We start from the raw sequence: 15,551 nt of genomic DNA on the forward strand, positions 1-15,551 counted from the left end.
TTCCCTCTTTTTCTATTGATTGGAATAGTTTCAGAAGGAATGGTACCAGCTCCTCCTTGTACCTCTGGTAGAATTCGGCTGTGAATCCGTCTGGTTCTGGACTCGTTTTGGTTGGTAAGCTATTGATTATTGCCACAATTTCAGAGCCTGTTATTGGTCTATTCAGAGATTCAAATTCTTCCTGGTTTAGTCTTGGAAAGGGGTATGTGTCAAGGAATTTATCCATTTCTTCTAGATTTTCTAGTTTATTTGCGTAGAGGTGTTTGTAGTATTCTCTGATGGTAGTTTGTATTTCTGTGGGATCGGTGGTGATATCCCCTTTTTCATTTTTTATTGCATCTATTTGATTCTTCTCTCTTTTCTTGTTTATTAGTCTTGCTAGCGGTCTATCAATTTTGTTGATCTTTTCCAAAAACCAGCTCCTGGATTCATTAATTTTTTGAAGGGTTTTTAGTATCTCTATTTCCTTCAGTTCTGCTCTGATTTTAGTTATTTCTTGCCTTCTGCTAGCTTTTGAATGTGTTTGCTCTTGCTTTTCTAGTTCTTTTAATTGTGATGTTAGGGTGTCAATTTTGGATCTTTCCTGCTTTCTCTTGTGGGCATTTAGTGCTGTAAATTTCCCTCTACACACTGCTTTGAATGTGTCCCAGAGATTCTGGTATGTTGTGTCTTTGTTCTCATTGGTTTGAAAGAACATCTTTATTTCTGCCTTCATTTCATTATGTACCCAGTAGTCATTCAGGAGCAGGTTGTTCAGTTTCCATGTAGTTGAGTAGTTAATTGATTTTTTTGTTCCCTTACATCACCTGGCACTGTACATTGCACATAACAGAAGTGCAATAAATGTCTAATGAACAAAATTAAATGTATTTGCACAAATTGATTAAAATGTAGGTCTAAACTTTCACAGGCCAGTTGGTTTTATATATTCACAGCCATACTAATTGCTGTTTATTAATTGATTCACATTAATATGTTGTGGCTAGTATAATTTTATGTAATTAGAAAAATCATCTTATTATCTTATTGTCTTATTATCATTACCCTTACTGCATTTGAAGGGTAATGATAATAGTATTTATTAAACATCATTTAGCAGGCATAATTGCTAAGCATTGATATTCAATATCTCCTTCAATCTTAATTTATCCCTGTGAGGTAAGTACTATTATTATATTATAGATAAGGAAACTGAGGCTTAAAGAGCTAACTTTTTCAGGGTCACACAGCTAGTAAGTGGCAGATTTGGGTTCAAACGAAGCTCTCTCTGATGCCAAAGCCCATATTCTTCAGCACTTTAGCAGTGGTTCTCAATTCTGGCCACGCATTGTAATCATCTGAAGAGCTTTAATATTACTGATGCCTGAGTCCCACCTTCAAAGGTATTTATATAATTGGTATGGCTATAGACTAGATGATTGTACTGTGTAGCCAAGGCTGAGAGACTACAATTTTGCAGGTTCTTTTAAAAATCAAGATAAAATATACATTAAAATGTATGAAGTGCCTAAATATTCAGTGATTTTTTTTTTTTTTTTTTTGGTAAACATATCTATGCAGTTGTCTACCACAAAGATCAAGATATAGAACATTTCCAGCACTCAGTAAAGGTTTCTTATGCCCTTTTCCAGTCTGTGCCCACTCCCAGTAACCATAGTAACCACTTCTGTCATCACAGATTCATTTTTCCTCTTCTTAAACGACTTATAAATGAAATCATACCATTTTTTCTCTTTTGTTTCTAGCTCCAGCATAATGTCTGAGATTCCCTCATGGCTTGTACCAGTAGTTTGTTCTTTTTTATTGCTTGCACTATTCCATTATATGAATGAAGTTATAATTTATTTATTCTACAATTGGTAGTACAGATTTACTTTTGAAAAAATTATTTTTAATCATTAAAAATCTGTGAAAAAGAACAAATGTAGTTTACAGTAAAGAGCAAGCAGGCAGCCCTTCCTCAAAATGTATTAAGCAGGTGACCTCCAGATCTTAATCTCACAGTCATCTTTAAGTGGTCAAATTTATTTTACCTATTTAATTTGAGTCTTTGGTTTTAGGACAGTGTATATCAAGATTTACAAACCGAAAAGTACCTTATTGTGTCAAATTCAATCCTGATGAAGATAAGCAAAATCTCTTTGTGGCTGGGATGTCTGATAAGAAGATTGTGCAAGTAAGTCTTTCACAGTATTTTGTTAAGACTCCTAAACGTTATGTTGTATAAGGGGATGGAATAAGTTAATAAGCTAATATTACTCATTTAATGTTTGCTACTTTTAGGGATGGCTAATGCACCATTCTTTGTAGAAAAATGTACACTTATAAAAACGTCATGTTGAAGATCTTCTCCTTCTCCACTTTCCAGAATTATGGTCTTTCATAAATCCGCTCTACTTCTGTCTTTACCTTTTTTCTTGCCTGATATACAGTGGGACATTCGAAGTGGAGAAATTGTGCAGGAATATGATCGGCATTTGGGAGCTGTCAACACCATTGTTTTTGTGGATGAGAATAGGAGATTTGTGAGCACATCTGATGATAAAAGCCTAAGAGTTTGGGAATGGTGAGTTTCCATCAGTAGAAAATCTGATTTACATAAAGCAAGCAGTTAAAAATTATATAGACAAAGATGAAGCCTGATAATATGCAACCATTTGAATATTTTTTGCAACTGTGATCCTGGCTTGCCAATCAAACTGTTTTAACTATTTAAGTACTGACAATATGCAGATTAAAATCCAAACATGCTACCATTTATAATCTTTGGATAGTCTTTCCAAAGGATGTGTATCTTGAGTTGTTTTTCTTATAGTGATGACAGATTTGTATTTTGCTGTCTTACCTTCTTTATTAGGTACCTTATTCATCTCTGTAAAATAACTGGCAAGCAGTAGGGGGATTGAGCATAAGATCATGGCCCTAGAACCACCCAAAGAAAATAGTGGTGTATATCTTAATTTTTTAAATGTCTACTTTTTATGATTTTTCAATACTGAAAATGCCCCATGTATTAGTCTGTTTTCACACTACTGATAAAGACATACCCAAGACTGGGCAATTTACAAAAGAAAGGTTTAATGAACTTAAGTTCCACATGGCTACGGAGGCCCCACAATCATTGATGATGGAGAAAGGCACTTCTGTTTTTTTTTTTTTTTTTTGAGACAGATTCTTGCTCTGCCACCCAGGCTGCAGTGGTGCAATCTCAGCTCACTGCAAGCTCCACCTCCCGGGTTCACGCCATTGTCCTGCCTCAGGCTCCCAAGTAGCTGGGACTACAGGCGCCTGCCACCACACCCGGCTACTTTTTGTATTTTTATATTTTTAGTAGAGACGGGGTTTCACTGTGTTAGCCAGGATGGTCTCGATCTCCTGACCTTATGATCCGCCCATCTTGGCCTCCCAAACAGGTGTGAGCCACTGCGCCCAGCCAGAAAGGCACTTCTTACATGGCGGCAGCAAGAGAGAGAATGAGAGCCAAGCAAAAGGGGTTTCGCTTTATAAAACCATCAGATCTCGTGTGACTTACTCACTATCACGCAAGAACAGCATGGGAGAAACCGTCCCCATGATTCAGTTATCTCCCACAGGGTCCCTCCCACAATACATGGGAATTATGGGAGTGCAATTCAAGATAAGATTTGGGATGGGACACAGACCAAACCATATCACCCCATATCATCACTCTGGTACAAATGTTTTACTTATAGAATATAGTCATATTATATTGGTTAATTGTACTTTGCTAGGGAAAAAATATCTTTCTAAAGTTAAGCAATATACTAGTTTCATTACGTATCATAATGTGTTCTATAATTTAGTTGCAAAAAAAATGCTTACTAACCTTTTTGTTAAAATGAATGATTGGATGGAAGCCACCATGTTTTTACAGTCAGTTATGAAGCACAGCTCATAGTAGAGACAGGGTTTCAGTCCTCCTAGCAAGGACTGAAAAGTGTGTCTTTCCATCCCCCAGAAGCTTTTCTGCTTTCACAAGTGGAAAGCCTTGAACCATGGCCAGTGGTTTCCTCTTTACACTTAAGTCCCTTTGGGGACCTGAGCAGGTCCCTAACCATTGTCAGGACAATCTGGGTGACTGAGCATTTAATGTAATTTAATTGTAGTTTCTCCAACACTCACCATCACCACCACTATACCCCTTCAGATTATCCCCAATTAGTAGAGAGTAGTCTTAATATATAGCCCATGTTAGAGAGTACCTTACAGCTAAGATCTTAATTCAGAAATTTTTTTTACAGAGAATCTAATATGGACCCCAAGTTTTATATGAGCCACCTTAGATCACTTGCACAAACTTTGGATGCATATATGTGTTCTGTTTTGTTTTACATACTTCAACAGTTTGATCATACTCAAACTTTCTGATGTTTTTACCTTCAGATATTTTCAATTTTAAATATAGCGTGGTATAAAAGAAGTTGGTAAATATTTAAATAATTGAGCAATTACAGGGCTTAAGGACATGTGTATGTGGGTATTCTAAAGTAAAACATTGGTCAGGAAAGAATTTTTATTAAACTAACAGGTAATGTTAGTATGTTTCTTTTTTTTTTTTTTCCTCTCAGATCTTAGGAAATACTCCTAAAAAGTCATGATACTGTTTTGTTACAAACGATGACATTCTTTAGATTTTACTGTAACTTGGCTGGGTGCAGTGGCTCATGCCTGTAATTCCAGCACTTTCAGAGGCTGAGTTGGGTGGATCACTTGAACCCAGGAGTTCGAGACCAGCCTGGGCAACATTGTAAAACCCCATCTCTACAAGAAATACAAAAATTAGCTAGTGTGGTGGCACAGGCCTGTAGTCCCAGCTACTCGGGAGGCTGAGGCAAGAGGATTGCTTGTGTCTGGGAGGTCAAGGCTGCCGTGATCTATGCTTGTGCCACTGCACTCTAGCTTGGGTGACAGAGCAAGACCTCATCTTAATAAAAAAGCCACTGGCCAGGCGCAGTGGCTTACACCTGTAATCCCAGCACTTTGGGAGGCCGAGGTGGGCGGATCACAAGGTCAGGAGTTGGAGACCATCCTGGCCAACATAGTGAAACCCTGTCTCTACTAAAAATACAAAAAAAATTAGCAGGGCATGGTGGCGGGCGCCTGTAGTCCCAGCCACTTGGGAGGCTGAGGCAGGAGAATGGTGTGAACCCGGGAGGCGGAGCTTGCTGTGAGCCGAGATGGTGCCACTGCACTCCAGCCTGGGGGACAGAGCCAGATTCTGTCTCCAAAAAAAAAAATTAAAAAATTAAAAATTAAAAGCCGGGTGCAGTGGCTCACACCTGTAATCCCAGCACTTTGGGAGGCTGAGGTGGGTGGATCACAAAGTCAGGAGTTCAAGGCCAGCCTGGCCAACATGGTAAAACCCCGTCTGTACTAAAAATACAAAAATTAACTGGGCATGGTGGCGGGCGCCTGTCATCCCAGCTACTTGGGAGGCTGAGGCAGGAGAATCGCTTGAACCTGGGAGGTGGAGGTTGCAGTGAGCCGAGATCATGCCATTGCACTCCAGCCTGGGCGACAGAGTGAGACTCCGTCTCAAAAACAAAAAAAAAACAAACAACAACAAAAAAACAGTTTTCAGTTTAACCCTTACTATGAGAGCCTTCCTGACCAGTCCACAGATGAGATTAGATGCCTCCTCTCCATCATCCCACACTGTCATTGGCTTTCCACAGCTTTTAGCATACTTCAAGTACTTGTTTATTTGTTCTCTTTCCTGACAAGTTCTTAACCATGAGAGAAAGAACAGTGTGAGTCATGCTTACTGTCTGTTCCCAGCATAGTGCTTGGCACACAATATGTGCTGAATCTGTAAAAAAGTCATTATTGGTGTAATTATCAATGATGTTACACTGATTGAGCTCTTTCTATATGCCAGTCAGTATCCTAAGCATTTCACATGAACTATCTGATTTAGTGTGCAAAGCAATCTTATAAGATAGGTACATTTGTTATTCCCATTTTATGTATAAGGAAATAAGATAGTTTAAGTAATTTGCCCAAGGTTACACAGGACACGAAAGGGCCAGAGTTCACACTCTGATCAAACTGATTCCAAAGCTTGTTTTTGTTTTTTTTTTTTTAAGAGACAGGATCTCACTCTGTTGCCTAGACTAGAATGTAGTGGTGCAGTCATTGCTCACTGCAACCTTGAACTCCTGGGCTCAAGCGATCCTCCTGCCTTAGATTCCTGAGTGACTAGGACTACAGGTGCATGCCACCACACCTGGCTAATTTTTAAATTTTTTGTACAAATAAGGTCTCACTCTGTTTGCTGGGCTGGTCACAAGCTCCTGGCCTCACAAAGCTTGAATTCTTGATCATATGAATGGATAGTTAGATGAATGAGGGGACTGGTAAGGAGAGAAGGTATTAATTAATAACTTGTATTTGATTTGATTAGTGAGAAAGTAATAAATGTGAGGGTCTGTCCTGCTACAAAGACAAGTAGGAAGCAAAACCAGCTCAGGATCCTCGGAACTGCTTCACTGCATAAATCATCCCAAAGAGCAATTACTACTGGCCACTTGCTTAGGAGAGGAGGGGAGGCCCTGACCTCCTCAAAGTGACAGCTGACCTCCTCTGTGGGAAAATTAGCAACACTGGGGCCTTCAGACAAGTGGTGTTTGCCAAACTTTTATACTTTGTACCTGCTTAGAGTACCATAATGATAAAAGAAAACAAAGGAAACTTGGCTTTCTTAAATAATACTATACAAACTAACTCTTATGTTCTAAAGGAGAATAAAAGCTGTATTAGATATTCAGCAACTTGTGGGGTTTTTTTGTTTTGTTTTGTTTTGTTTTGAGACAGAGTCTCGCTCCATCACTTAGGCTGGAGTGCAGTGGCACAATTTTGGCTCACTGCAACCTCCACTTCCTGGGTTCAAGCGATTCTCCTGCCCTAGCCTCCTGAGTAGCTGGGACTACAGGCATGCGCCACCACACTCAGCTAATTTTTGTATTTTTAGTACAGACGGGGTTTTACCATGTTGGCCAGGATGGTCTCAATCTCTTGACCTTGTGATCCACCTGCCTCAGCCTCCCAAAGTGCTGAGATTACAGCTGGGATTACATTGCACCTGGCCAACTTGTGGTATTTTAATCGACCAAATGCATGAAATGTCATAGGCATATTTTTTCCAGAAGGCATTTATTTTGGTAAAATATTTTTTAAATAAAATTTTATAGAAGTTGACACTGCTGTTTATCATTTAGCTTTAAAAGTTCATAGATTTTATTAGGTTTTTCTCGTGAATTCATTTTTAAACTGGAATTATTTGCAAGATATGAGTTACTAGCTTATTATACTGAATTACAGTATTCAATTAGAAAATAGTGCTGTGTTTGTTTATTTATTTATTTATTTATTTTTGTGATGGAGTCTCACTCTGTCATCCAGGCTAGAGTGTCAAGTACAATGGCATGATCTCGGCTCATTGCAGCCTCCACCTCCTGGCTTCAAGCAATTCTCCTGCCTCAGCCTCCCAAGTAGCTGGGATTACAGGCATGTGCCACCACACCGGGCTAATTTTTGTATTTTTAGTAGAGATGGGGTTTTGCTATGTTGGCCAGGCTGGTCTCGAACTCCTGACCTCAGGTGATCCACCCACCTTGGCCTCCCAAAGTGCTGAGATTACAGATGTGACCCACTACACCCAGCCATGTGGTGTTTATTAAATATAACTATGCCTAGCAGGCATTTTTGCTAGAAATAATGAAGTCCACAGGGTAGTTCAAATTCTTCTTCCACAGCTCCTAGTATGAAGATTCCTTGAAATAAGGTATCCATTTGAATATTTTTGTTTACTTTTGTTAACACATTGATCAATATGAACGTGGACTATGGTTAATTTAGAAAATTCTCATGTTTTAATTCATGTTGTAAAATTATTAACCACTAACAATACGAGGAGGGAAGAAACAAGCCTTTTTTCATTTGCAGCTCTTTTTAATACTTTTGGGTCATTCTAAATGTCAGTTCTCATTGGTACCATAGAGGTATAAAGGGTTGGAGATCTGACAAATGATGTTATTCCCCAGGTTATACCTGAAAATGTTTTCCTCTGACCATGACCCTGATAGAAGTTTTTTCTAGTCATTTCCTCCTTCTGCTGGATGGATGGATAAATACAGAAAATCCTTATATTAAGGCAAATGATTATTATTTTCCAGTTAATCAAAGTATTGGAACTTGAAACAGGATTTGAAATTGAAATTGCTGCTGTATAATCTGTGTTATTCATCAGATTACATTTCCCACACATTACTCTGTAAAAAATATTTCTGATCTCATGAAAAGCAACAAGACCAAAAATCCTTTCAGAAAAGAATTTTTAGCATGGAGAATATTGAAAATGAAAAGGCATTTAGAACTTTTGATGGTTCTAAATTTGGGTGGCTACTTTTTTTTTTTTTTCATTCTTTTATCACTCACATGAGTTTTGCTTTTTTGTGTGTGTGGTTTTTCTCCTTCACCAAACACATTTGAAATGCTTTACATGGAAACTGAAAATAGTCCAGGTGCCAGGCATTTATTTATCCTCATTTATCATCATTTCTGGATGGGCTAGACCAGCTCACAGATCCCCACAGGTTTGCCTGCCATCCATCTGCATTGCTGCAGGCTCTTTAACACTGTCACCCACTCAAGGTAGGCTAGCCAGTAAAGTAACACTTCCCCATAGGCTTGCCTCAGACATCTTGCTTCGCCCTACCATGGTACATTTTTTATTTAATTTTTGTTTTTATTTCAACAGCTTTTGGAGTAAAAGTGGGTTTTGGTTACATGGATGAATTATATAGTGGTGAATTCTGAGATTGTAGTGTACCCATCACCATGGTACATTATTAAAGAACTTCTAGTAACAAATTTTTTAACATAAAGGCCAAAGTTTAAATAGAAAACAAAATCATTGCCACTATTATAATGATCATGGAAAGTGATTTATGAAGTACAAGATTTACCATAAGCAGTACAATGTCATCTTGTGATTTTTCTTCTTCCAGAAAGTTTCATGAAAGATTTATTAAATATATAATATCAAGAGTTTGCTTTTATTTGCATATTATTCCTTTGTTCCAGAGATAATTCTGAAGGTACTTTTTAAAAGTTGCTTATTCTGATATGCTATTTAAATTTTTTAGGGATATCCCTGTGGATTTCAAGTACATAGCAGAACCCAGTATGCACTCAATGCCTGCAGTGACTTTGTCTCCAAATGGTGAGTTAGTATATAGATTGTGTTTTTAAATGAGCTTCTAAGATACGGTGTGATTTCTTTATTCAAAAGAACTTTGGCCCCTTCCTTCTTGAGGAAGTTTGTCACCGTGCCATTACTTGTATAAGGTAATCTTTAAAATATTAGAAAGAATTACTGGTTTTCATATGTAAGTCACCTCACCTACTTTTCTGTGTCTCTTTTTAAATAAAAACAAAAGAAACAATGATTTACAGCTGACATTGATTGAACGTCAGATTTCTATTTAACAATCAGTTTTCTTTTCTTTTTTCTTTCCCCTCCTCTCGTCTCCCCTCCCCTCTTTTTTCTTTTCTCTTTTTACTCTTTTTCTTTTCTCTTTTCTTCTCTTTTCTCTTTTCTCCTCCCCTCCCCTCCCTTCCCCTCTCCTCTCCTCTCCTCTCCTTTTTTTTTCGAGACAGGGTCTCCCTTTGTTGCCCAGGCTAGTCTCAAACTCCTAGGCTCGAGTGATCTTCCCTCCTCAGCCTCCCAAGGTGCTGGGATTACAGACCTAATCCACTATGCCCGGCCAGAGTTTTCTTTTCTAATTCTCCTTCCAAACAGAATCACGTTCAGTAAATCATTGAATAATGATTTGGCCAAGGCAGAAGAATCACTTGAACCCAAGAGTTCAAGACTAGCCTGGGCAACATAGAGAGACCTCATCTCTACAAAATAAAATTTTAAAAATCAGCTGGCGTGGTGGTGCACGTTTGTAGCCCTAGCTACTTGGGAGGCTGAGACGGGCAGTTTGGTTGAGCCAGGAGATTGACTATGATCGTGCGACTGTACTCCAGCCTGGGCAACAGAGCAAGACCTTTCTCTCTAAAAAAAAAAAAATAGTGATTTATTGTAAACTCTTTCAGGGGATAGGAAGTTTTGGTCTGATTCTCCATAATGAGAACACTTTAGCAATTCACTATAAAAGATTTTCTCAGGCAAAAATTAAGAAGATAAATCTATTTAATATTGTTTAATCCATTGTCTTTTAAGTACAAGATAATTTGTGCTACAGATATACTGACAATATACTGATGTAATTATAGCTCTACATGAGAGTCTTAAAGTGGGAGTTCTGATGTTTGGGGGACCTTGTCATTGAAACCACTGTCAATTCACATAATTAACTGCAAGTGTAGGGCAAGGAAGAATTTGCTGTTCCATCAGGGCCTCTGACACAAGCAAATGGTAATAGCTGTTAAATGCTCTATCATTTTTATAAGAAGAGCAACCTAACTGAACCCTTTTTTGATCATTGCTAGATTATATACTTCGTCACTGTGCATCTATATTTCATGTAGCGTATTTTTAAACCACCTATTACAGATTTTGTGCCCATCTTGAACAAGGCCATTTACCCACTCAGGCATTATTTAAGTCTGTTTCCTTAGTAAGTAATGTTTACATGTACAGTTGGCCCTTCGTATCCATGAGCACCACATCCTGGGATTCAACCAGCACGAATCCAGAATATTCAACAAAATAAACAATAAAAAATAACAATACAACAATTAAAAACAACACAGCATAACAACTAGGTACAAAGCATTTACGTTGTATTAGGCATTATAAGTAATCGAGAGGTGATTTAATGTATACAGGAGATATGTAGGTTATGTGCAGATACTATGCCATTTTATATAAGGGACTTGAGCATCTGTGGATTTTGGTATTGGGTAGGGGTGCAGATCCTGGAACCAATTCCCAACAGATACCAAGGGATGACTATATATAGGATGCAAGTATAGTCATGCATTCCTAACAACAAGGGTACTTCTGAGAAATGCAGTGTTAGGTGATTTTGTCATTTTGTGAACATCATACAGAGTACTTACACAAACCTAGATGGTTTAGTCTACTTACCCTCGGCTGTATGGTATAGCCTGTTGCTCCTGGGCTCTACCCCTGTATGGCATGTTGCTGTCCTGAATAATGTAGTCAGTGGTAAGCATTTGTGTATCTAAATGTATCTAAACATAGAAAAGGTACAGTAAAAATTTGGCACTACAATCTTATGGGACCACTGTCATATGTGCGGTCCGTCATTGACCAAAACATTGTTAAGTGGTGCATGACTATAGACGCTGCAATTTAGGCTCTAGGGGCTTTGATGAATCCTAAGTAGAGAAAAGCACTGTAGCCTTTTAAAAAGTTACTATAATTTTTAAAATTATATCTTTTTTTGTATAGTTTTATTTAATAACCCTAGGCTTTCTCACCACTTAATCTTTCTTTATTCCGTAATTACCACAGATAAGTCTCTTTCTCCTATTTCCCATAGTTCTGTTGTCTATACTTACTATAAATTGATTTCATTTCATAACTTTTAGCTTATTTCTTTAACATTAAGCTTGCAATTTCTATATTTCCTTATTTTTTTAAAAAAAGCTTTCATATGAGAGTGCTCAATGATATAGGATTATATACGCAAAAGCCATTAGTTTTTATATTAATACCTCTTGCCAGTGACATATTTGTAACATTTTACAGGTGGTATAGTAAATTTATTTTTTAGTATTATAAAGTATTTGGGAGCAAAAGTTACATTAATCACAGTGAACATATTTAAAATAAAAAATTTTTAAAAATGTTTTAGTCTTCCTCTAAAATACCTCATTTATTGAATTTACAGGAAAATGGCTAGCATGCCAATCAATGGACAACCAAATCTTAATTTTTGGAGCACAGAACAGATTTAGATTAAATAAGAAAAAAATTTTTAAGGGCCATATGGTAGCAGGTTATGCTTGTCAGGTGGACTTTTCACCAGACATGAGGTAAGTTTAAATCTTCTAATCCATTTTCGTGTTCAAATATGATGATATAAACTGTTGTTGTACAAATAACACTTTACACATCACTCTCACATAATATGTTTTTATGAGAACTCGATAATCTGTCAAAATTGTCAAAATGCTGGGTATAAAGGCAAGAACAAATTAGGAAAATTACATTTTGCTTTTTTTAGGTTCTTGCTTCAGTATATTCCCTTCTATTACTTAGGCTTATGCCCTTTAGCCACCTAATAAATCCCTGTCTATATAACCAATGCCTTATTTTCTCTCTGCTTTTCTAAGCAAGACTAGAAGTGCTATAGTCACTGTATTGCTATGATTGAATGAACACCAGAAGAATTAATTGTGTATTACAGTGTTGCAGTTACAGCTTCACTACAGCTTGTCTGTGCTGAAACCTCAAATCCAGCTTTTGAATATTTCTAGGTCACACTGGATTTGTGAAGCCTACAGCACGGTCCTTAGTTAAAATGTATAGGCAGAAGTAATTTAGAAATCCCAGTAACTTTGTTTGTTTAGCCTAGTAATTGGGCCTACCTCTGATTCAGTCTTAGATGTATTCAAAAGATATTAAAGCCAAAAAGTAATTATGAAAGTGGTAGAGCCTACTGTGATAGAATAGATCTAAAGGTGTTCCCTAGCTATATGTGGAATTGGTTCTCCAGTCTCTGTTTCTGGCTGTCTAGAGACTGATTGTGTAACCTCATTCATTGTGGCTCCTGGGACTCCCAGTCTTCACAGTTAAAAATAATTTTCTACTCTTAGATTGGTTGGGAGGTTTTTTTAATAGAATTTCAAATTACAGACTGCTTCATGTTCTACCATCTTATTCTAAGTATTGTATATTTGCATTAGATTTTTTTTTTAATGTTAACGTGAAAAGGTAAAGTCCCTATTCCTCATTCACCTTACCAATTTAAGGTATTTTAATAATTTGAATTTATCTTTCTTCCCATTATAGTTATGTGATTTCAGGAGATGGAAATGGAAAATTAAACATTTGGGACTGGAAGACCACAAAACTCTACAGTCGATTTAAAGCTCATGATAAAGTGTGTATAGGTGCAGTGTGGCATCCTCATGAAACTTCTAAGGTCATAACATGTGGTTGGGATGGTCTCATTAAATTGTGGGATTAATGAGATTAATCCTTAAACTAGCTGGGATCATTTTTGATCCATTGTCATATTTATATTTAATTATTAAATGTATCATGATAATTTGATTTACAGATAATGTTGATGACATTGACCCTTTGTTTAAAAAAAGAAACTGTAAATTTGACATAATTTCATTTGCAACTTCATTTTGTTTTTTATAAATGTTGTTTATACAGAAAGTGGCTATTGACTTTCTATTTGACAATTAGTTATACTTGGTAAGCAGTTTGAGTTTATACTCATGACATACTGAAAGCATCTCTTTGGGGTCAAGAAAGAATCCCTAGTGGATTTGGGATTCTAAAGGAGGTGTTATAATTAATTATTCAGAAAAATGCATGTATTTACCTCTTCAACCAAAAGGGCAGTAAAGAATAGGGATAATATATTTTAATGTAAATTTGGAAGAAGGATAAAATCACCCACAGTTACTCTCCCTGTCATTTTCACTGGGTCAAGTTTTAATCTTTTGGCTTCATGAGTTCCACTCCCTTTGATGACATATGTTGTATATTTTTAGTTGTAAAGCAGTAATCTTTAACTGCAGCATTCCTCTAATTATAAACAATGAAAAATAAAAATCAGTCCAGAGTTCTTTTGTTGACTTAATTCCTGATCAGTATAGACAGGACTACATATATTTAATCAGAGAATTACATTATATCTGAAGATGGAACTCAGGAGGATGCACCAGGACTTCGAATTGTATTTACATTCACTGTCAGTAAAGAGCTGGCTACACTTTGAGAAATCAGGATCTCCTAGGTCATTGCTTCGCAGCTGTAATTACTGAAATCCTCCTCATAGGAGATAAAGTACGAGAGGTAGAGTCCAAGATGTCAACTTGTAATTTCTTTGAAGTCGTATGTTTTATCTTTAAAATTATTCTATTTTACCTGTGAATATATACAACAAGACTTCTTAAGATTAAAAAAGTTTTAAACCTCTATGTCTGAAAAAAAAAAAATGACACTCCTGGAAGATGACTAGGGTTCCCCAGTTTGAGAAGCAGTGGCCATGGTAAAACATCAGATTATAAAATCAAGATAGGCCAGACGCAGTGGCACATGCCTGTAATCCCAGCACTTTGGGGGGCTGAGGCAGGTGAATCACCTGAGGTCAGGAGTTCAAGACCAGCCTGGCCAACATAGTGAAACCGCATCGCTACTAAAAATATGAAAATTAGCTGGGAGTGGTGGCTGGCCTCTGTAATTCCAGCTACTCAGAAGGCTGAGGCAGAGAGAATTGCTTGAACCCAGGAGTGGAGGTTGCAGTGAGCTGAGATCATGCCACTGCACTCCAGCCTGGGCGACAGAGTGAGACTCCACCTCAAAAAATAAAATAAAATCAAGATAACCTCTTGAATGTAGTAGCTCATAGCACTTTAATTTGGCAAGCCATTTTTCCTGTTTTATTATAAATCTATATTAGATGTTTGAATATGGTTTGAAGTATTTCACTACTGTGCTGAAAAAGATTGGTTGATAGCTGCTTGGAGTGCTAACTGGAAGATCAAAATCATGTCTCTTGCTGATAACCTAAGAGCATTAAGCTCTGAGTCCAGTGAGGTCATAGCAGTGTATGCTCTTTGCCCTTACGGAGTGTCCATTTTTTAGAAATTTAGATTTTAAAAGGCGTGGGACATACGACCAGGCCCTATAGCCACATAAAAATAAATTTCATAGAAAAAGAATAAAAGCGGAGATATATTTTTTGACACAGAGGCACCCAAAGAAATACAAACACTGCCTAGCTACTGCCATTTCTGTAACTGCCCAGAAGGGTGACAGATTTCTGAAAGGGATTCAGATACGACCTTTTCTTTAGTCCCAACCACTAGTTTTAACAAATGTGAATTATTGAAATGTGAAGGGACAAAAAGAATCATACATTTAAACTGTCTTGTTCAGCATACCAATGTTGTATGTTACAAATCATCATTTCTAAATCTGGATTGATTCTGTTGTGTTTTTGACTGTTTCTAAAGTAAGTGTATATAAAAGTTGTCTCCTTTTTAAAAAGATCGTATTTTTAAATAAAGCATTTTTTGTAGAAAGTGCTATCAAAATGTTCATCTTGTTCATCTTTAGTCTCCTTTTAAGTCTTAAGTGTATTGAGACACTAGATTAAGCCATTTGCAGTTTTAAATGGGTCATACGGAGAGAAATAATGCTTTAGAGGTGGATGTGGTTTATTCAGGTATATCAATGGGTTTATAATTATATAATGAAATACACGGCAGTACCCTCAGAGCACATTAACACATTCCATATTTATTCATTTAGTGGTGGCACTAAGTCGTGATTACACAACATTTTAGAGTACATAAATGAGTGG

At 37.0% G+C, this 15,551-nt stretch overlaps 1 protein-coding gene across 1 annotated transcript in view; it reads left to right on the top strand.

Moving 5' to 3' along the window:
• The window catches only part of CDC40 (cell division cycle 40), a 53,581-nt gene extending 38,298 nt beyond the window's left edge, over positions 1 to 15,283 (top strand). The window contains exons 11-15 of the mRNA XM_032156529.3: positions 2,061 to 2,176; positions 2,433 to 2,566; positions 9,168 to 9,244; positions 11,892 to 12,036; positions 13,016 to 15,283. Coding sequence (XP_032012420.1) covers positions 2,061 to 2,176; positions 2,433 to 2,566; positions 9,168 to 9,244; positions 11,892 to 12,036; positions 13,016 to 13,193 — 650 coding nt within the window. The 3' untranslated portion in view covers positions 13,194 to 15,283. The remainder of the gene's footprint in view (positions 1 to 2,060; positions 2,177 to 2,432; positions 2,567 to 9,167; positions 9,245 to 11,891; positions 12,037 to 13,015) is intronic.
• Positions 15,284 to 15,551: the final 268 nt, after the last annotated feature.

Source organism: Hylobates moloch, unplaced genomic scaffold (genome assembly GCF_009828535.3).
Source record: "Hylobates moloch isolate HMO894 unplaced genomic scaffold, HMol_V3 SCAFFOLD_2, whole genome shotgun sequence".
NCBI classification, from domain to species: Eukaryota; Metazoa; Chordata; class Mammalia; order Primates; family Hylobatidae; genus Hylobates; species Hylobates moloch.